Source organism: Lynx canadensis, chromosome B2 (genome assembly GCF_007474595.2).
Source record: "Lynx canadensis isolate LIC74 chromosome B2, mLynCan4.pri.v2, whole genome shotgun sequence".
Taxonomy (NCBI): domain Eukaryota; kingdom Metazoa; phylum Chordata; class Mammalia; order Carnivora; family Felidae; genus Lynx; species Lynx canadensis.
Window position 1 is genome coordinate 29,450,153 of NC_044307.1, and position 21,921 is coordinate 29,472,073.

Below are 21,921 nucleotides of genomic sequence, written 5' to 3' on the forward strand. Positions count from 1 at the left end.
TAAGCACTGGATGATGTATGGAAGTGTCAAATCACTATGTCATACACCTGAACCTAATATTATACTGTATGTTAACTGGTATTTCAATAAAAACTTTTTTAAAATCTAGGAAAGTAAATAAGAATTTGGAGGTCAGGATGGATATTGTAATAAAGACAACATGTCATGCGTATATTTTATATATATGTAGCAATTGAATAAAAAAGACAAAGAATCATACAGGAAAAATGGGAAATACAAAGAAAAATCCCATTGACAAACAATAACAAAAAGATACCCAAAATTACTAAGGAAGAGGATATGCAATTCAACTAACTAAGACATTTCTTTACTGACTAGAAAAACATACAAACACAGATCATACTTATGTCTACTGGGGATGTGGAAAGGAGGCCACCGCATACATTGCTGCCAGGGAAATGTAAGGAATAACACCCTTGTGAAAAAACAATACCCCAATATCCATTAAAATTAAAACCCCAGGGGCACTTGGGTGGCTCAGTTGGTTAGGTGTCTGCCTTCGGCTCAGGTCTTGATCTCTGATCTCGAGCTCCACGTCAGGCTCTGTGCTGACAGCTCAGAGCATGGAGCCTACTTCAGATTCTGTGTCTCCCTCTCTCTCTGCCCTCCCCCGCTCATGCTCTCTCTCTCAAAAATAAACATTAAAAAAATTTTTTTTAATTAAAACAACCCCAGAAACTTTTTCTCAGTAATAAATCTATTAGCACATATAAATCTATAAGGACATATCTTCAGAGAATATTTACCATAACACTGTTAGTGTAACAGCAAAAAAAAAAAAAAAAAAAAGGAAACTAAGGCAAAAAAAGGAAACTAAATAAATTCCCATCTGCCAATAAAAAGTTGAAAAATGTATGGCACCTGCAGAATAAAATCTGTTATACAATCATTCAAATCTTAAATGAAAAACATTAGCAAAAATTTTTAAATATGAAACTTTCAGCACTGGCTCCATTGTAGAGAAACAGACTATTTCATAATATGCTGGTGTGGGTATACACAGGTGCAACTTTATGGGAAGGAAACTAGAGGACTCTATTAAAATTTTATATTCCCATGCATTTGGACCTAGCAGCCCAACTTCCAGAAATGTGTCCTACTAAAACATGGCATGATGTATGTGCAAATATATCAAATCATTATACATTGTACACCTTAAACTAACACAATGTTATATGTCTATTTATACATCTAAATAAAACAGAGGAAAACAAGATAAGATTTTCACTACAGCCTTTATTTAATAAGACTTGGAAAGAAAGTAAATGTCTACTCTTTTTTTGTTTGTTTGTTTTTAATATGAAATTTATTGTCAAATTGGTTTCCATACAACACCCAGTGCTCATCCCAAAAGGTACCCTCCTCAGTACCCATCACCCACCCTCCCCCTCCCTCCCACCCCCCCATCAACCCTCAGTTTGTTCTCAGTTTTTAAGAGTCTCTTATGCTTTGGCTCTCTCCCTCTGTAACCTCTTTTTTTTTTTCTTCCCCTCCCCCATGGACTTCTGTTAAGTTTCTCAGGATCCACATAAGAGTGAAAACATATGGTATCTGTCTTTCTCTGTATGACTTATTTCACTTAGCATAACACTCTCCAGTTCCATCCACGTTGCTACAAAAGGCCATATTTCATTCTTTCTTTTTTTTTAAAAATTTTTTAATGTTTATTTTTGAGAGAGAGACAGAGTGCAAGCAGGAGAGGAGCAGCGAGAGAGGGAGACACAGAATCCAAAGTAGGCTCCAGGCTCTGACCTGTCAGCACAGAGCCCGACACAGGGCTCAAACCCACAAAACTGTGACATCATGGCCTGAGCTGAAGTCAGACACAACTGACTGAGCCACTCAGGAACCCCCTAAATCTTTACTCTTAATAAAATGGTTGAATAAATGATACATATGATACATATACACAATGATACATATACACAATTAAGTAACAACACAAACTTGAAAAAAAATGAGATAGCTCTCTGTATCACTGAACTGGGAAGAAAAAACAGCCACTATGAAGTATAAAATGTAAACAAAACACTCTCTATTTGTTTATGATTTTTCCATAATTTGAGAAATTGAAAAAAAAAGTGGTCGGGGAAAATTAGATGCTTTGCCTTTTCTAAGAATCTCAAATGTCTGAACAGGTGAACCCTCTCCCTCCCCAACCTACCATATCTGACCTCAACCAGTTTTCTACATGCGCTACTACTATACTCATTTCCTCTATAAAACTCAGTGGCTTCAAGATATCTTTTCTCCTTTCCAGATATAAAAACGGTATTAAAATGTATATATTTTTAATTTTAATTACCCTTTATCTCATTACTATAATTAATTTTTTCATACTCCTGTGGTAGAAATCCCTTGGTATAAATCAACATTACAAATCAGTGTTATTCCACATCTCCTGAACTACAATCCCTTTCAATTCTAAACAAGGAATAGACACTTCTGTGACTAAAGAATGTGTTTGTATCCTACTACATTCATAAATCTCAGCCTACCAAGTTTCACAACTCATAATAACAAATGTGGGGGAAGATTGAGGCTTCCTTCATTATTATTTTGTGGATTATTACATAGACCGATGGAAATAAAATCATAGCATCGTGTTCACCCTCTTTCCCAAATCTCCCTTGAAAAATACTGGGTACACTTCATTATTGTTCTATGTCAGGGGTCAATAAACTATGGTCTGCTACCTGTTTATATGGCCTGAAAGCTAAGAATGGTTTTCACATTTTTAAATGACTGCGGGTAAAATCAAAAGAAAAGTAGGGGCACCTGGGTGGATCAGTCAGTTAAGAGTCTGATTCTTGATTTTAGCTCAGGTCATGACCTCCCAGTCATGATATCGAGCCCCATGTCAGGCTGCATGATGGGCATGGAGCCTGCTTAAGATTCTCTCTCTCTCTCTCTCTCTCTCTCTCTCTCTCTCTCTCTCTCTCTCCCCTCTCTCCCTCCCTCTCCCTCCCTCTCCCTCCCTCTCTCTCCCTCTTCCCTTTCCTCACATGTGCTCCCCCGCTCCCATCAAAAAATACATATATTTTATGACATATGAAATTAAATTTTCAGTGTCCATACAAAAAGTTTTACTGGAACACAGCAATGGTCATTTGTTTGGTATTGTTTAATGCTGTTTTCACACTACAAAGACAGAGGAAAGTATGAGCCTCAAGGCCAAAAGTACAGCTTATCTGGTTCTTTACAGGAAAGATTTGCCAACCCCTATGTTCTGTGTCACATTACATGCCCTACATAATTTTATACTTTTACCTAAACATTCTCCAGCCTTTCCTTCCATATTCAGCATAAAGTCTTGTTAATTATCTATTACTCTCCAGGCAAACACATTCTTCATAGACCTTTGAAATGCACTTCCTCCTGGGAATGTCCTTAGTCTAACCATATCCCTGATCATCTACAAACAGAAAACCAGAATGGAGTGCTAGCAACACCTTAAAAGTTACAAATGAACAAATCAAAACCAAAACCAAACTTCACCACCACCAGCCACCCTCCAAGGTGAAGCTAAAGAGGCTAACTCCCCAGTTAGTGGCTTTCAAACTACCCTATCTTAGAATTGAGGCGTTGTGTAAACTAAATTTTACCGCCACTAAAATTCCTAATGGTCAAACAGCAAGGAGAAAAAAAAGTAAATGTTAATTTCCCAAGTTTAATCCTCTTCAAATCATTGGCTACCAGGAAAAAAAAAGGGGGGTGGGGGAAGTAGACCAATTATATGTAGTATGCATGACCCTAAATCCCTACATTTGATATTTTCTGCAAGTAAATCGTCTCTGGCCCCCTGGAGTAAAAGGTTAAATCTTGCACTGTGTTTGTAGACAATATCACAACTTACATAGGAACAAGATAGGCCGTTGGGCCATTTCCTCCTATAGGGTACACCAAAATTTGCCCATCTCTTTCAGTCAGCATTCTGCATACCAAGTGTTGGGGGAGAAGAGGCAGGACAAGCTGCCTTTTCTATGAACAATGTCAGACACTCCTAGCACTAACTCCTCCCCAGCCTCATCACACCTCTACCCTGCACTAGGTCCTCCCCAGCTCCATCACCTCTATTCAGGACCTCCTCCCCAGTCTCATCATACCTCTATCAGCAGAGTCTTCCTCCAAAGTCACAGGCGTGCAAAGCTTCCAGTAACAGAAGAGGAAAGCAGGAAGGCTATAATGCAAAAGTCTGGAGTTCCCACACAAGCATCATCTGCTCTTTGGGAAGATCTCAAGTCATAGCCCGAAAAGTGAAAAGAAATGGGACTTGGCTCGCACCCACTTAACAGGTGTTTACCGCACGCTTGCTAGAGGCCGGGCAGCGAGCGAAGAGCTTAGGATAGAAAGGTGAGCAGCAGAATGGCAGCTCTCCCGGGGCTCCCACTCCACTGGGGGAGGTAAACAATGTCTTTAAAGCCCGCCTAGGAATGCGAGGAGCATTTGAAGCCCACGGCAGGGACAATTTACCTAATCCTGTAATGTTAAAAGGCTAAAACTCAACCAGTCGGAAGTGACGTGACAGCTGAAACTTGCAGGTCCGCCACGTAACTGGCCGCCGCCTCAGCTAGCCACCTTCTCCCTGGACTGGCCTGAAGAGAGGATAAGTGTAGCTCAAAGTCCGCAACCTCCCTTGCCCTGCCCCCAGCGGCTCCCAGTCCCACCCGGGACCAGCAAGCGTGGCCAGAGCCGGGGCCCGCAGCCCGAGTGGGACTGCAGCGGTCTCTGGCACCCATCGGCGCCCTGCGGGCAATGGGGCTTCAGCGCTCAACCAGGCGCATGCGCGGCCCTCTTTCTCCTGAAGATTCCTCGGGTCACCTGAACGACCGCATTTCGGCCACCTGCCCCTCCGGGTCCCTTCTCGCTCTTGATTCCTCCAGCTGTTTCTCACCTCTGACCCCCTCCTTCTCCTTCTCCGCAGGCACTGCTAGGCCTTGCGGCGGCCGCCAGCCGACACCAAGGCTTCCACTGACACGAGCCTCTCGGCGCGGCTTCCGCTTCCGGCGAGTATTGTGTGTCGCGCTGCGGGGCGGGGGCGGGGGGAGGAGGAAGGAGGGAGGCAGCGCTCCGGCGGCTCCGCGCCCCGCACTCCCGGACCTGAAGCCGGGAAGGTAGGTGCTGTCCCGCTGCCGCGCCCGGGCCCTGGGGCCTGCCCCCGCCGGCCGGCTCGGCACGCCGCGTCCCAGCGCCCCGCGACTGCGTCACCGGCCCCCCGCACGTAACCACAGCTGCCTCCGCCCGCCTCGGGCCCGGGCGGACGTTTTGCCGCCCCGGCGACGTCAGCGCGTCCGGCGTTGCTTGGCTACCCCGCCGTTCCCCCGTCCCGCTGCCGCTCGCCTCCCCGGGTGAAACTCTGACGCCGTCACCGCGGGCCTCGGCTGCGTCATAGCGGCGGGCATCCCACCTTCACGTCACACCTTCTCCTCACCTGGACACGCATTCCTCCCTCCCTGTCAACCACGACGTTTCCTCTCCCCTTCTCCAATCCCCCTACGCCAGATCTGGCGAGAGAAGATGGAGACGAGGGTGGGCATGAGTTGTGGACGACGCTCAGGAGAGGGTCACAAGGTGGGACCCCGGACAGTGGTAGAAACAAAATGAGGACGTCCCTCAAGTTTGCCCTTCTACTGAGACACAAGGAATAGAGGGAAAGAAATTACCAACCTGGAGGCACCCGAGGCCTCACTATGGCTGTAACTCCAAGTCCTCTCTATGCATCCCTAACCTTTTCCCCATTTCTCTTTCACACCACTTCTTTGCCAGTCTAGATCCATCCTGGTCCCTAACTCTGCATACAGTTCAACTTACCCCAGGTGAGGAGACCACCTAATTTCTAGAAAAAAGGGACAGGTTCACTAGTTGGATTCTCTTCGGTAAAGAAAAATCATCTAACTCAACTTCTCTCCTAGTTGAGGAAAGAATTCAGGTCCAAATAAGGTATCAGCTCCAACTCCAAATTAAACACTTTTCATGTGTGCCAACAACAATATATACAGTAATCATTGTTAACCCTATTCACCACATGGCCACTTCTTTCTTAGCACTTCGACCTACTAAATTTCCTTTCTTCTGTTGGAAGGGAGGGTGGATAGAGAAATCCATGGTTTCATCGATAAAAGTGGTGATTTTCAAGGAAGGAGTGGGGGACCAGCTTTATAAATCTCTTTGATGCATTTCCAACATTTTGAGCCTTAACTTGAGGGAGACTTTAATTGCCTCTTTCTCTAATTCCCAGCCACTCCAGAACCTACTAGTTGGAGGCACAGTACATCCAAGGTATTAGTTATCAGTAGCTATTTCAAAACTCCAGTCACTGCTGAATATTTAGGATAGACTTGTCAGCCTTCTTTTCAAGAAGTATATACTTTCAAGAAGTATATACTCTTTAGTGTAGTTGCCACGTATTAATCACTTTCAGCAGTCCTAAATGTCTAAGTGCACTCAAATAAATGAGATGTTGGGTGAATAATGTCATTCCAAGAAGAAGACACACTTCCCCTAGACTACTCTAATAAAGGGAAGAATAATTTCAAGTTTTCCTGAAAAGAAGAGATTGTTACCCTTGCCTAATATTCCTTTTATTACCCTTGAAACAGAGGACAATGGCAGAGAAGCCTATGCTCCAGGGGGCTATTGTAATAAAACTCTTCTGTAACATTAAACTTTAAAATATAGTTAAGAAATCTTAATACTTGGACTTTTATGGCATGTTTCACTTTCCCAAGATCCTTTCTCACTATTAGAAAACTATATCTAGTAGGGATACAATGGTCTGCTTTTAAGATACATGTGTACTGAGCCTGGATCAGAAGAAGTGTGCTGGGCTAGAGTTGAAAGAAGCCTCTAATAAGAGAAAGCAGAGGTAAAAGACAAAAGAGATTGGTGGTTGGGTGTCAGTTTGCTGAACAGGAAAAAAAATTAGATTGATGGTTGGGAGTCACAAGGTTTGGAAATAGAGAAACAAAAGAGAGGTTGTATCTAGTGGAAGAGAAAATGTAAAATACCAAGATGGGGCTAACTGGAGTTAGGATTTATCATGGGAGTATATGCCAGTCCAGGGACACAAAAAAATTAAACCTCCAACTAATATTTTTCTTTCTCTGCCCCCTTTTCATCCCTAAGTTAAATAATGGCAGAAACAAGTCTGTTAGAGGCTGGAGCCTCTGCAGCCTCTACAGCTGCAGCTCTGGAGAACTTACAGGTGGAGGCGAGTTGCTCTGTCTGCCTGGAGTATCTGAAGGAGCCTGTCATCATTGAGTGTGGGCACAACTTCTGCAAAGCTTGCATCACCCGCTGGTGGGAGGACCTAGAGAGGGACTTCCCTTGTCCTGTCTGTCGAAAAACATCTCGCTACCGCAGTCTCCGGCCTAATCGACAGCTAGGCAGCATGGTGGAAATTGCCAAGCAGCTCCAGGCTGTCAAGCGGAAGATCCGAGATGAGAGCCTCTGCCCCCAGCACCATGAGGCCCTCAGCCTTTTCTGCTATGAGGACCAGGAGGCTGTATGCTTGATATGTGCAATTTCCCACACCCACCGGGCCCACACCGTCGTGCCACTGGATGATGCCACACAGGAGTACAAGGTGGGGAACCACACACATGATGCCAACATGGGGCATGAGGGAGGAGCACAGAAGATGGGAGACTCCCTAGGTAAAGGATCCTAAGCTCCTAACAGCAAGACCATAACTGGTCTTTACTCTCTAGTCCCCTCAGAGCTACAAACACAGAGGGCACAGAGTACATCTAATCAGTTATCCCCAAGCATGGGGATATGTGTGGTGTTGTAATGTATTATATAAATGAATGAAACCACTTGGAGATTATCAAACTTAGGAAAAACTGAAAAGTAGTCTGGTTTCATTTTTTTTTTTTTACATTTATTTTCGAGAGACAGAGTGAGACAAAGTGAGAGTTGGGGAGAGGCAGAGAGAGAGGGAGACACAGGATCGGAAGCAGGCTCCAGGCTCTGAGCTGTCAGCACAGAGCCTGATGCGGGGCTCAAACCCACAGACCGTGAGAGCATGACCTGAGCCGAAGTTGGACACTCAACCAACTGAGCCACCCAGGTGCCCCTAGTCTGGTTTCATTCTATCCCCCTGCTCAAAATGTTCCTTATTTTCCCATTGGTATTGGGAATAGATAACATCAGTTTACACTGATCCCCACCAGACTAAGATGTTTGCATCTTCCCAGATAATGGATAATGTGGCATCTGATTTAAGTACTGCTGGGACACAGGGTAAATGTTCAAGTAGTAGGAACTAAAGATTTTAATATGTTAGCACTGTATCAAGTATTTTGCTTAATTATGTTAATAAAATCTTGGAAGCAAGATTTAAAGTAGTCTACAGTGTAAGTAATACGGATTTACTTGCAGGTGGTTAGAGTTGGATGAGAGGACAAGTTTAAAGAAGACTATCAGAATACAGAAAGTCACTTTGACCATAATAGGCAGTCACTTGAGTAACAAAATGACAGGATTGGGGAAGGACACGGAGTTGGTGACAGCTGGACAACTGTGAGATTCAGTGAAAGGAAAGTTCTTGGTGAGCAAGGAAGATGATGGGGACAGACTGGTTGCAGGAGGAGGGACCAAAAGTTGACACCCCAAATGACAGACAAAGAAAGAAGTGGGATCAAGAGGTGGTGAGATAGACAGGAAGCAAACAAATGGTTTCAAACTAATGGGTTAACCTCTGAATGTAGGATATGCCAGCCACCCCAAAATCCCACCTCTCCCACTTCCCACCCTCAGGAAAAACTGCAGAAGTGCCTGGAGCCCCTGGAGCAGAAATTGCAGGAGATCACCCGCTGCAAGTCCTCTGAGGAGAAGAAGCCTGGAGAGCTCAAGGTAAAGGCAGGTGATTCCATTTGGGCTGCTTTGCAGTCAATTAACCATACATTATTTAATCCACCAGTTCTGATTCATTGGAAAACTGCTTTTCTCTTAAAAACAATGGTATTTTGTTAGGCTTCTTTGTCATTAAACATTGCATTAAAGTATTTGTCATGAATTAAGTATTGTAGAGAAGGATGTAAGAGGTGAAGGAAGGATGGACAGAATATTTTACATCTGACAAGTTGAGGGAGTTCATGCGCATTGGTCTTTTTTCTTGTAAAACAGGAAGAGAGGCAGGGAGAGAGCAGGGATAGGAGTTTCTTAGAGGGATTGAGGAGAGGAGAATTTGGAAGGCTCACTGGGGTGGAAGAAAGAAGCAACTGACCAAGAGCTCACAAAAATGCCCAGTGACTTTTAGGACTACATTCTCTTAAGTAAGCTCAGGTATGCTAGATGATGTTGGTTCATTCCTAGACTGTTCCCCTGTCTACCCTACATCTGTAGGATCCTATCTGTCCTTCAGGCAGGATAAAAGCCACTTCCTATGTAGCCTTTCTTGACCCTTCAGAAATTGATTTTCTTAATTTTCATATAATTTTACTTCTCTTTCATGTATTACCATAGTTGTAGCATGATATTTTGGTAACTGTCTTATTTTATTGGACAGTGAACAATTCCTAATAGTGGCAGTAATAACTGTTTATTGAGTCCTGTGTGTTAATTCATTGGGTGTCCATGACATTCCAAATGTACAGGGCTGTGTTAAGTTTTAGTGGGACCTAGATGAGCTGTCAGACAAAGGGAAGGAAGTCCTGAAGGTCATCTTTAGCAAGGGTGAACTTAGATCTCTTGTAAAGTGAGTATTATTACCCCTAGTCATCACAGGAGGAAACAACTTGGATAAGTTCTAGTCCAAGATCACATAGCCAGTATGGGACAAAATCAGGGATATTAGCTCTGCATGAATCTATAAATATGTATTAAGTTTCCAGTATAGGCCAAATTCTGTGTTTGACACTGGGGAACAATGATGAGCAAACACACAGTCCCTGTCCTGCTTAAGCTTACAGTCAAGTAGAGAAAACAGATAATGACATGGCACAAAAAGCACAGTTGCAAATTCATAAGAAGACAACATAGAAATTTGACCTCATTAAAAGCTTCCAGAAGAAATAATTCGCTTTTGGAGTTGAGATTTAGGGATCACCAGAGATTAAACACAACTTTGAAAATAGTAGGAACACTAATTTTTTAACAATGACAACATTTTGACAGAAAACAAGTATTATTAAGTATTACTAAGTATTACCTTAGTCCTTTATATATTTGAATAAAACAAGATTTTGAACTTTTAAAATATTAATTAATTTTGATTGCAAAGGTGAACTTTAAAAAAAAGTTCTTTGTTCTTTTGGAGGGCTCCTGAGAAACTTAAAATATGTGAAAACGAAGCTTATTCCCAGTCATTAACTTTCCTGTTCCTGTTGATCACCTTCCTAAAGGTAAAGAATAAAGAGGGGAATAAAAATTTTTAAAAACCTTTTAAATGCTTGAACAGAACTGTGGTATTTTTAAAAATTCAGTGGTCTCTGAAACTACCACCAACATTCCTTTTGTAACCATTTGAATTCTCCGAAACCTCTCCCTCATCCCTATTTCCAGAATCAGACCCAATGCCCCTTTTAAAAATAAATAATTTGTAATTAACCATGCTGAAGTGGAAATTATAGATAAAATAACTTATCTGCATAATTTTAAAAAGAGATTATTATGCCCAAACACACACACACACACACACACACACACACAACATAGAGGAAAGTGATTTATAATAAAATCTGGTATGTAAATATTTGGGCATTACTATCCTGAAAGACACCACAATATAGTTTTATCCTTGCATCTCTCTGTGACACCATCAACAATGCAACAAATACAAATTCAGACTCAGGTAATTGCGTAGTAATGTTGACAAGCACCACAAGCAGCTTAGCTCTTAATGACATAATTTTTCAAAATGATAAGTTACTTTTGATAAAGTTCTAAGAAAACCAAAATACAGTCTTAGTTTTATTCAGCTGTTTCTGAAAAAATCAGGTATATTAAAATTGGGTAAGAATTACTCTGTTTATGTATAAAATGGCATTTAAGTCTAGGCCTATGTTTTTGAATATCCAGCGGAACATAGAAAATGATGCAGGACTGTGCATGTTGCAGGGTCATCTCACACATTGGAGTGCTAGCAGCCCACCAGAGTACCCCCTATTATGGCAAACAAAAAGATGCCCCTTGTTTCTAAAATATACCTAGTGGGAAGTAACACCTTCATTAAGAACCACTGCCATACAACTATAGAGTGGGAAAAAAAAAGAGAAGAATGATGGGATTATATAAGAGAGACCCCTTTGGCTTCCTATTAAACATAGTTATTAATCCTAAATTCTACCCATACATCACCTCTCAACATAGACACACATGTAGACACACAGACACACACACACACACACACACACACACACACAGGAAAAAAGGTTGTATTTCAAGGGTTGGTAACCTTAGAAATAAAATTCAGTTATTTTATCAGCATAATTGAGTTTATTCAGGAATAGTAGAGAACTGCAATTCAGGACAAGCAAGTTAAGGCAAAACCATAGGCAAGTCCAGAGAACAAAGGAGAGGACCACTCTTTTATATAGGAAAGGCGGGGATTGGGAAGAAAATCCTTGGAGTAAACTCGGAGTTCAGAGTATAGTGACTTCTTATTGGCTAGGTTGTGACAGTCTATCATTGGCTGGGCTTGTTGACTGCAAAAAGAAAACCTTTCTTCCTCCTGCTGGTGTAGTAAGGTAGTATGGACCTATAAGGTACATCTCTACCTGTTGGGATAACAGTTGACCAGTGGTGGGGCGTGAGTGCTCCCCCTGCTGGCAACCTGACCATTTTAGCCAGGTTTCCTTTTATTAATTTTCACAGAGTAAATGTGTTAAGAATATATTTTGTTCCAGTGTGTACCTGAGAAGGCAGCAGTAGAATGGGAAGCAGCAACTCTAGAACTGGAGCTAGCCAGCCTCTGCTGAGAATTAGCTTGAAATCCAGAAACACCAGGCTTGTAAGGCTTTGCAGCCCCTCTGTATTCACCCTCAGCCGTACCTTTCAGTTTCTATCTGCATTTTACTTCCAGAGTCCCAATCTCTGCTTCTCTCTTGCTTCCCTGTTGGGTTTATTTCTCCCCATCAGTCATATGACACTTGGAGAATATGTCTGAGCGGATCACTTGTTGCAGTGGAGGTAGAGAAGGAAGGATGTGCTTGCTAATAACCCTCAGAAAGTATTATGGCTGGTGTTTTAGTCCCATATTATCAAATTTCAGGAATGTTAAAGGTTTAAGTCTGTGTGGTAGCTGAGAGAAAAATGTCAAATTTCAATATATAATTCACTAACAAATTTCTGGAACCTATTCCTGGGATGGGAACTGTCAGTTGTCTGAAGTGACTTGAAACTATTAACATGTTATTCCCTGAAATCTATATACAGTTGACCCTTGAACAACAAAGTTAGGGGTGCCAACCCCAGTCCAGTCAAAAATCAGCATATAACTTTCAACTCCCCAAAAACTTAATTCTTAATAGCCTACTGTTGACCAGAAGCATTAGTGATGACATAAAAAGTGATTAATACCTATTTTATATGTTTGTATTGTATACTATATTCTCACAATAAAGTGAGCTAGAGAAAGGAAACTTACTGAGAAAATCGTAAGGAAAAGAAAATACCTTTATGGTACTATACCATATTGAACCAAAAAATTCTGTGTATAAGTGGACTCTCACAGTTCAAAGTCATGTTGTTCAACAGTCAACTGTATATATTTGGTAACAACTCATAACTAAAATCTTACTGATTCTGATACTTTTCCAGTTGGTCTCTGGTTTTTAGTGGGTAGATGTCTAGCAATATACAAATGATGATCATCTGGTCTCCAACTTCCCAGTATTTATTATTTTCCTTTTCTTGATAAATTTCATTGGCTATAACTTTAGCATTGGAACTAGCAAAAATATCTTATATCCATAATAATAGATGTCTCTATATTATTGAGTTCTTATATCTTGCATTTTTTTCACCAAACCAGAAGTATAGCTTTTTTAGAAGTTAATTTAATAAAGAAAATTAAATATTTTTTCAAATAATTTTTTTAAAGTTTATTTTTATTTGAAAGAAAGACAGAGAGCAAGCGGGAGGGACAGAGAGCAGGGGACAGAATCCCAAGCAGGCTCTGTGTTGCCGCCACAGAGCCCTATGTGGGGCTTGAACTCATGAACCATGAGATCATGACCTGAGCTGAAGTCAAGAGTTGGACGCTTAACTGACTGAGCCACTCAGGCACCCCTAAAATTAAAATTTTTTTAAACACTGATTTTTTTTTAATCTCCCCAGTAGTCTTCACTCCCAAGTCACCAGTAGGGGTGATAATGGGGATGGAGCCATTACTTAGAGGAGATTTCAATGGAGAGAAACATGAGTGTCCTGTTAGAGTATTTGCAATGACACTGGAAATCTGTTAATTCATACACATGGTGGGTAGGGAAAGGCTCCCTTATGCCCCACTGGCCCTGTTAAGTATAATGCTTTCCCTATTTTCTTAGAGACTAGTGGAGTGTCGCCGACAACAGATCTTAAAGGAATTTGAAGAGCTTCATAGGCGGCTGGATGAAGAACAGCAGATGTTGCTTTCACGCCTGGAGGAGGAGGAACAGGACATTCTACAGCGCCTCCGAGAAAATGCTGCTCACCTTGGAGACAGGCGCCGGGACCTGGCCCACTTGGCTGCTGAGGTGGAGGGCAAGTGCTTACAGTCGGGCTTCGAGATGCTTAAGGTTCGACCTTTGCCCCTGTATAGCCTCTCAGGTCAAGTGCAGTATAGCTTTGCACAGGCCATTCTGTCAACCTGGGATGCTCACCCTCCTGCTCTGCTTCTCTAATCCAGTTCTTTCTTCCAGACATACTCAAAGGATCTTTTTCTACAGAAAGTCTTCTTCTGATTTCTCCCATCCCCTTCTAATCATTTCTGTGTTCTTATGTCTTGTGAACAATATGTGCTTAATTTGTACCAAAGAAAAAATTCACTCCTTTGAAAGGAGGGAAATCTAGTCTGAATCAGTGAAAAAACTATACATTAAAAATTATGTGAATGCAGTTGCCATTACTTTTAGGTCCTGGAACTTGATTTACCTAGTGCTAAAAACAAACAAACAAACAAAAAAATAGAAACCTAGTTTGAAGGACACTTGAAATTATGTATAAATAATATATTAACTTTTGCTATGTAAATAATGACTCTAAAATGTTTGAAATAATTTGTTCTTTAAGCAGATGAATGGTGTTAGCAAGGTTGTAGGAAACATCTCTTTTTAGAGATCAGATTACCAGCATTTGAATCAGTGAGGCTTCATTGTACATTTATCTGCATGTTATGTATTGCTTGGTACTTATTCTTGTGTCCTTTCATGTATGTGTGTTCTGCCTTCCACATTAAACTGGGAAATCCTTGGGGGGCAAAGATTTGTCTTCTTTGTCTTCTGGACCCCAAGTATTCAAAAATCAGGATTGGCACACAATTATCAATGTTTATTAACCAGTACCAGATGGGGATAACAACAACAACAACAGGAAAGTGATTCATTCCAATGCCACCAGTCTGTACTGATCCTCAAGGAGACAGGTGTGTGGTTGGTACTTGGGGGACAGAGTATAGAGCAGACACAATCCCTGTCCCTTGCATTGAGCTCCCAGTGTCCTTGAGGAGCAAGACAAACACACAAGAAACCATTTGGAAGTGATATAAATTACCAAGCTTGATGCTATCCAAAAGTTGAAAACAGAGATCAGATTGGGAAAGATGTACTCTGATCCCTCTGGAGCTCTTCCCTTTGCATTTTGACCCTCAGATTGCCCTATTCCTATTTTATAGATCTAGAATTTTGGGGAGGAGGGGGAACCTTTTGCCTTTAGGACCCTTGACTACCAGGACCAATATTGCTTTCTTTTCTCCTTCCCTCTAGGATGTCAAAAGTACCCTGGAAAAGTAAGTGATTCTTGCATCTCTTTGAGTGAGTTAGGTCTTGGCTTAGAAACCAAGGGTACAGTAAGGAGTAGGGGAGAATGATGGGAAAGTCACACAGTGTCTGGATAGGATGTGGGAGAAGGTTCATTGCGTCCATGAAGGCTGTTAGAGAGCAAATCATTGGGAGTAAGAGTACATTACCATTTCCCCATTGAGCATCAGGACTAACTTGGTAAGGAAGAAACCAAGGTAATGTAGAACCAGATGCTACCTTTGTCCATGGGTGGAAATGTGTCCAAACAAGACAGACAAAGGAAGGGGTTGGGAGAGTGGGGAGGGTGATTACCCATTTGCATGAAATACAGCAATACCCCCAGAAAGTTCTGAGACTCATTCTTAAAATAAGACTCTGTCCAGGGGACCCTATGGCTCTCCATAGATTGGCAAAAGAAAGCAGTAAGTACTTGTCTTCAGGGAGGAGGGAGAAAATGGGAGGATGGAGAATTTTAGTTTCTCCCTAAATATGACAATATCTGCATACTCACTCAGCTGGAGCTTCCCCTGACCCTGCCCTTTCTTCCCCTATCTCCCTATCCCTCCTAGATGTGAGAAGGTGAAGACCATGGAGGTGACTTCAGTGTCCATAGAGCTGGAAAAGAACTTCAGCAATTTCCCCCGACAGTACTTTGCCCTAAGGAAAATCCTTAAACAGCTAATTGGTGAGTTGTTCCCAAAAATAAACTAGCAGAGGAAATCAGCAGAGAAGAAAGTCTTTAAGTCCCACTTTATCTGGGCTTCAGTTGTACCATCTGTCATTTTGTGCCCATGGCCACACCCACCCCTTTACCTGGCTTTCAATCTCACTGTGAGTGACAGAGCTTAGGTGTCATCTACTCTTAGGCCCACACTTTTCTAAATAGGGACCCATAGAAGTTAAATAATATGCCTAAACTTGTCCCTTTTTGAGAACGAGAGGGAGTGCCATTAATATTTACTCAGAGAAAATAGTCACAAACCAGGACTGTTCCAGGAAACCAGATACATGGTCACCCTATCCCTGGACTATGCTGCTGTCTTGCTGTGTATCTTTCTTAACATTTTCTGTCCTTTCTGGCCCTTGGACTGTGACTTGTGCTTCATCACTCAGTGAGATGATGTCACAGGGGGATGAAAAAGGGATAAGGCAGGAGCCTAAACCATCAGCCCTTGCAGAATTGAGATTATCTGTTTACTTTAGGGCCAGGGTAAGAAGGGAAGCTGTTGTTCCCTCCTCTCCCTTAGGTGACAGCATGGATTGAGAAAGTTAATCAAACCATGGTGTTCTGGGGACCTTTAAGGAAACAAGTTTGTAAAGGCAGGCTGGGAGAGTGAGGCAGGGGCATTTAGCTATTCCCATCCTCATCTAGCTCCCCACTCTGGCTTCTCCCGCCAGCGGATGTGACCCTGGACCCAGAGACTGCTCACCCTAACCTAGTCCTGTCTGAAGATCGTAAGAGCGTCAAGTTTGTGGAGACAAGACTCCGGGATCTCCCTGACACACCACGGCGATTCACCTTCTATCCTTGTGTCCTGGCTACTGAGGGCTTCACCTCAGGCCGACACTACTGGGAGGTGGAGGTGGGTGATAAGACCCACTGGGCAGTGGGCGTGTGCCGGGACTCCGTAAGCCGAAAGGGCGAGCTGACTCCACTCCCTGAGACTGGCTACTGGCGGGTGCGGCTGTGGAACGGGGACAAATATGCAGCCACCACCACGCCTTTTACCCCTTTGCACATCAAGGTGAAACCCAAACGGGTAGGCATATTCCTAGACTATGAGGCCGGCACACTGTCTTTTTACAATGTCACAGACCGCTCTCATATCTACACCTTTACTGATACTTTTACTGAGAAACTTTGGCCCCTCTTCTATCCAGGCATCCGTGCTGGTCGGAAGAATGCTGCACCACTTACAATCAGGCCCCCAACAGATTGGGAGTGACAGGTAGGGATGTGGGAATAATTGGGGTGAGTCAGGGTCAAGAGCTATGGGCCTTCCTTCCTGTGACCTGCTGGAATGTCTTCGTGTCTGCCTGGTTCCAGTCCTGCACTGTTTAGGAGAAGCACCTTGGTTTCTAGAATGGTTTATATGGAGGAGTATGTAGGACTGGTCTGGGATGAGCACACAGCTGTCTCTCTCCTAACCGTCAGGGTGGGGAATTAGTTCCCAGGGGTTATCTCCCCTGAAGTCCATCAGGTTTTCTATTGCACATGGATAGGTTAGGAAGGAAGGAGAGGCTTTTCCAGAAACAAAAAGTCTGTGAGAGGGTCTGACTTGCTCAAAACCAGAAGAGGAAACAGAAACCCCTGTACGTTCTTTTAAGGGGTTCTTATTTGTTGAGAAAGATCAGAGGGGTCTGTGTACCTCTAGACTAAAATAAAGATGAATGATAGTTGCTCTTGTGGGTCTAGAAGTTAAGGAGTTTTTTTGTTTGTTTGTTTTTTGTTTTTGAGAGCAGAGATTGGGCATCAAGAAGATTAGAAAGGAAGTTGGGAAAGGGGCTAAAGGAACAGATTCCTAACAGGGTTTCTTTGGTCTTCTACTCCCAGAGTAAGTTGCCATTATGAGTAGGATTGGCCAGAGGTAGGAATGTGGGGAGGAGAGGGTGAGAAGAAATGAGAGGAGAACCCAAGTCCCTGCCTCAGCCTTCAGCAAAGCTGGCTTATTGCCTGTCTCCTTAGAGTTGGTTGTCTCCAAGAATCGGTCAGTCACCTTTCTCCTGCAGAGGTGAGGTGCCAGAGACCCCTCAAGACATGTCTACCCTTTCACTGCTTTCCCAAGGGGACCTGGAAAGGACAGTCAAGTATTAGAGGAAAGAGAAAGGTATTTCTATCCAAAGCCCTGGCCTTAAAGAATGTTACTAAGTATCTGCTCCCAAGTTGTCAGCCTTGTTACTTGGCTAAGGTGTCCAAGCCAAAAAGGGAGAAGGAAAATGGAGTCTTCCTCACCCTGAGGACAGGGTAGAAGACAGGGTATGTAGAGCAAAGTGTCACATAGGCAACCTCCTTTAGCCTATGTTCATATGGCCTGGAACTAGTGTTCACAAGAGCCAGTCTCTTGCATATTTGTTGCCATCCTTCACCTTTTGCCATTTCCCCTATCAGAGAATGTAAATCATTTTAACATTAGGCCAAAATAAACAACTTGTAGGGTACATATGTTGTCAAAAAAGGTTAAAGCGATGCATGCCAAACCAAACTAAAATGATTTGGAATATCTGCTACTTGGGTGATCAGGGATTCACAGAAGATTGGGACAAGAAACTGCAGTTTATTGAGAGTGTTTCACTTCCTCCTACCACCTCAACAGGACTTTGTCCAGACTCTCCTCTTACCTTTGTGCCTTGACTGTGGTTCTTTGTGGCAAGATGCTTTGGTTGGTAAAACATAACATGGAACAAAGGATCCACTGAAGTGATCTCTGTGTTGTGTGGTAATTTGACAATGGCCTTGTGTTATGTAAGAATCACTGATGTTAAAAGTGCATGTTCTTGGGGCTATCCTCAGTGATTGATCAAAGTCTGGGGTAGGGCTGGGCCTCTACATTTTAAACATACTCCTCATTTGAATTTAGGGAACTTTGGGAAATTAGTCCCAGAGGAAGTTTGGGCCATTTCTTCTGAGCTGAAGGGCTGGTTCCCTGCCTGGCCTGATGGGGTTTGAGAAGGGAGAGAGGCCTCATTCTCTCCTTACTTAATTCTGCCCTCTCCCTGTCTCAGGGTTCATTCATGTTATGCCCTTCCACCCCACATTCCTCTACTCTTGACTTCAGGAAATGCTGGTCATTATCTATGAGACAAAGGTAAACACAGGATGTCAAACAGAACAAACAGGAGACTGAGGTCAGAGTAAGGGATGTTAAATATATGCCTTGGGTAGGGGTCTGGGGGAGAGGAGAGTTTCAGAGACAGGAGATGCTGTCAAAATTTCTGTGCTCCAGTACCTAAGACTAGGAGTTAGCTAGGATCACCTACTATGTGTCTAGAACTGCATAACACGAAGTGTTTTTTGGGTAAGTGGAAAGGAATGGGAATAAGCTGTACTTCCCTCCCTCCACCACCCTCATGATCCTTTCCAATTTCACTCCCACCAGTACCAGTGCTTTTTTTGAATGTATAACTTCTGTTTCTTCAGTCTGTAGATCTTCCAGGCATCTATCTACCTTTGGCTTGTGGAGAGTAGGGAAGAAGTTCTAGCGGGTATAAATTGCATATAACCATCTCCCCAGCCTATCTACATAAAGAGACCAGTATTCTGTCCTGAAAATATTTCCTAGTTTAAGATAATCTCCTGTTCCACTAGCCTTTCCTACCTAGTACAGTTGGTCATGTGCTTGAGGAAGACTAGAAGAAAGCCAAAACTCAGAAAGGCGCCCTGGGCTTGGATTGCATGGATGAGTATGGGTTTACAAACAGCTGGGTCTGTGAGGCCACAGGGTGGCGCCAGAGTAAGGATCTCCCTGAGAGAGGCCCAGGAACTACACTTCCCAGGAGGCCTTGTGCAGGCGCCCGAGACGGAGCTATCGGAGGGGCAGGACCTGCGGTCGCTCGCTTGTGAGGCGCTAGTGCAGCGTCGATGGCTGGCCCAGTAAAGGACCGAGAGGCCTTCCAGAGGCTAAACTTCCTGTACCAGGCAAGTCCGTCGGGGCGTTTGGGGAGGCGACTGGGTTTGGCCGGCCACCGAGTGACGGTTTCCCTCCCCTAGGCCGCCCACTGTGTCCTTGCGCAGGACCCCAAGAACCAGGCACTGGCGAGGTTTTACTGCCACACGGAGAGGACCATCGCAAAGCGGCTGGTCTTGCGGCGGTGAGACGCTCCGGGAGCCTGGTGGCGGGCGGGACGTGGGAAGAATGGGGAGAATGAGCGCAGGCGCTCGGATCACCATCCCCCTCCGCCCACAGGGACCCCTCAGTGAAGAGGACCCTCTGTCGTGGCTGCTCTTCCCTTCTTATCCCTGGCCTCACCTGCACCCAGCGTCAGAGACGTGAGTGCTCCTACTAACGTGGGGTGATTGAGGTGCAGTAGTGGGTTGGGGAGGGGATCCCCTTCCTTGCTTTAGATGGGCGTCTAGCGTGGGATTTGCAGCAGCCGACATTTTCCAGCTTTGGGTTAAATTGGTAACTCCTCTGGGACAAACTAAGATCTGGACAATAGGGAAATGATGTTGCTATAAGAGGTAACCCACCCATACATAATAATAGGTGTTATTTTGCATTGTGGAGGACAGGATTCACATCACTGTTTTCATTCATTCATTCAACAAATATTGATTTTTCTTTCTAAGGTGTATCAAGTATTGTATGAGATACATTATTCTCATTGAAATTATAGTCTGATAGAATAGACTAAGAAACAATTAAAATAGTGTAGAAAAATGCTTTAATTGGGGAGGTAACATTACTTATACCAGTAGTGATGAGGTTCATGATAAGCAAAAGGAGTGAAGGGATGGAAATTCTAGGCATGTGTGAGGACTCTGAGACAAGAGAGCTTGTGGTGCTGTCAAGGAGACCAGAGTTTAGGAGCCTGGAGTTTGAGGTGGGCAAGATTAAAGCATGAGGCTGGAGAAGGAAACAGGGCAGATCTTAAAGAGACTTCTAAGGACTTTGGACTTTATCTTAAAGGATACAAAAAAATTGATGGACTTTAAGCAGGGGTAAGACATCTCAAATTTGTATGCAAAGTTGGGGAGGGTTGGAATTCGTACCGGAAAACAGTGGAGGCAAAATTGGATGAAGGAGAGCTTTTCTTCTCCTAAATCTGGGCACTCTTTCCCCACCCCACCCCTGCTTAAACCCCAGGATGCAGGGGACAGCGCTGGACAGTACAGACCTGCCTAACATGCCAGCGCAGCCAACGTTTCCTCAATGATCCTGATCATCTGCTCTGGGGAGACCGGCCTGAGGCCCAGCTGGGGAGCCATGCAGGTGAGAGGTTTGTAGAGGAAAACTGAGGATACTCCAGGAAGATAGGAGTGATGGGGGGCATAGATCTGATGAGGTTACACAGGTGGATTCTACGTTGCTGGGAGAGGTGCCACAGTCTTATAAAACCCAAATTCTCATCTACACAGATCCCAAATCTCCACAACCCCTGCCAAACACAGCCCACCCCATTCTAGCCCACCTCTGTGAGGAGAAAGTGCAGCATGAGCGCTCCAGCCACCAGTGATGGATTCATCTTATCTTCGAAATAAATAAAGTATATTGGTGTCTCACTTTGTGTGATTCTGTGAGTATTTCAGCTCTTCATTCTATTTTCCTCTGTTTCAGTTTGTATTTCTCTGTCACTGGCTAACCTCTCTGTCTTTACCATGTTCATATTCCTACAATTTGGGGAGATCCTGATTTCTATAAACCACTTGCCCACTGAGCAGCTTCCATTTCCAGGATACTGACCCCAGTGCTCCTTCATCCCTGCTTCCTTAGTGCAATGCCACATTTGGAACTCAGGATCCAGGGTTGTTGGCAAGAGCTTGAGCCTTCATAGAATATTTTTTATTTAGGTAGCCCTCACTGTTGACTAAAGGGCTAAACAGACTGCTGATGCCACTGATGTCGTTTTTAGACAAGGAAAAAAAGTTTAGGGGGTCAGAATGGCTTCAGATCCTCCAGGCTCACTCCAAGCTGATCTTTCCCAATCTCTTGGTTTTCTTCTATAAAATTCTAATATGAGAAGTGGTACAAACCTGAACAAGGTCAAAGGTGATAACGAAAGGACGTTGGTGGACAGTACACAACTGTGCCCCATAGATAAACCCTCAGGATTTTCTTGAGAATGAGTAAACAACAAAAATTGTTTTATTTGATGTCCCTAGGGAACTTACTCAAAGACAGAATTTCAGACTGACCTCTTGCTGGGTGCCAGCTAATCAATTTCCCTCAAACATATACAAACAAAATTCACGATTCCCAGAATACAATTTTCTTTCTTCTCTTGCTCTTATAAATCCTGT

General features: G+C 43.4%; 3 protein-coding genes across 6 annotated transcripts in view; 2 read left to right on the plus strand and 1 right to left on the minus strand.

Annotated features, from left to right (window-relative positions):
* The window catches only part of LOC115514879, a 27,568-nt gene extending 21,770 nt beyond the window's left edge, over positions 1-5,798 (minus strand). Inside the window, exons 1-2 of the mRNA XM_030317050.1 lie at positions 5,750-5,798; positions 4,916-5,402 (exon numbers count right to left, since the gene is read on the minus strand). Of these exons, the coding sequence (XP_030172910.1) occupies positions 4,916-5,402; positions 5,750-5,798 (536 nt within the window). The remainder of the gene's footprint in view (positions 1-4,915; positions 5,403-5,749) is intronic.
* On the plus strand, positions 5,051-18,385 carry LOC115513670 (E3 ubiquitin-protein ligase TRIM39). Of its 4 annotated transcripts, none has more exons than XM_030314982.1 (8): positions 5,051-5,135; positions 7,147-7,606; positions 8,782-8,877; positions 13,512-13,742; positions 14,928-14,950; positions 15,533-15,648; positions 16,362-16,546; positions 16,845-18,385. In XM_030314982.1, the coding sequence occupies exons 2-8, from the start codon at positions 7,154-7,156 to the stop codon at positions 16,914-16,916; spliced, it is 1,176 nt and encodes a 391-aa protein (XP_030170842.1). In that variant the 5' UTR covers positions 5,051-5,135; positions 7,147-7,153; the 3' UTR covers positions 16,917-18,385. The 4 variants fall into 4 exon arrangements, with proteins under 4 accessions (XP_030170842.1, XP_030170839.1, XP_030170840.1 ...); XM_030314980.1 differs by adding an exon at positions 5,793-5,837 and having other exon boundaries at positions 5,079-5,135; positions 16,362-18,385; XM_030314979.2 differs by having other exon boundaries at positions 5,054-5,135; positions 16,362-18,385.
* Positions 16,937-21,183, plus strand: RPP21 (ribonuclease P/MRP subunit p21). The gene is made up of 5 exons (XM_030314984.1): positions 16,937-19,599; positions 19,672-19,772; positions 19,868-19,950; positions 20,768-20,893; positions 21,040-21,183. Exons 1-5 carry the CDS (start codon positions 19,543-19,545, stop codon positions 21,135-21,137), a joined length of 465 nt encoding a protein of 154 aa, XP_030170844.1. The 5' UTR covers positions 16,937-19,542; the 3' UTR covers positions 21,138-21,183.
* Positions 21,184-21,921: the final 738 nt, after the last annotated feature.

Excerpts from the sequence above, each read along its gene's own strand:
- LOC115513670 (XM_030314979.2), top strand. The coding sequence starts at position 7,154 with ATGGCAGAAACAAGTCTGTTAGAGGCTGGAGCCTCTGCAGCCTCTACA. Across the intron at positions 8,878-13,511 it reads AGAAGCCTGGAGAGCTCAAG|AGACTAGTGGAGTGTCGCCG; the intron begins GTAAAGGCAGGT and ends CTATTTTCTTAG. Across the intron at positions 14,951-15,532 it reads GTCAAAAGTACCCTGGAAAA|ATGTGAGAAGGTGAAGACCA; the intron begins GTAAGTGATTCT and ends TATCCCTCCTAG.
- RPP21 (XM_030314984.1), top strand. The coding sequence starts at position 19,543 with ATGGCTGGCCCAGTAAAGGACCGAGAGGCCTTCCAGAGGCTAAACTTC. Across the intron at positions 19,951-20,767 it reads CTGCACCCAGCGTCAGAGAC|GATGCAGGGGACAGCGCTGG; the intron begins GTGAGTGCTCCT and ends CTTAAACCCCAG. Across the intron at positions 20,894-21,039 it reads CCAGCTGGGGAGCCATGCAG|ATCCCAAATCTCCACAACCC; the intron begins GTGAGAGGTTTG and ends TCATCTACACAG.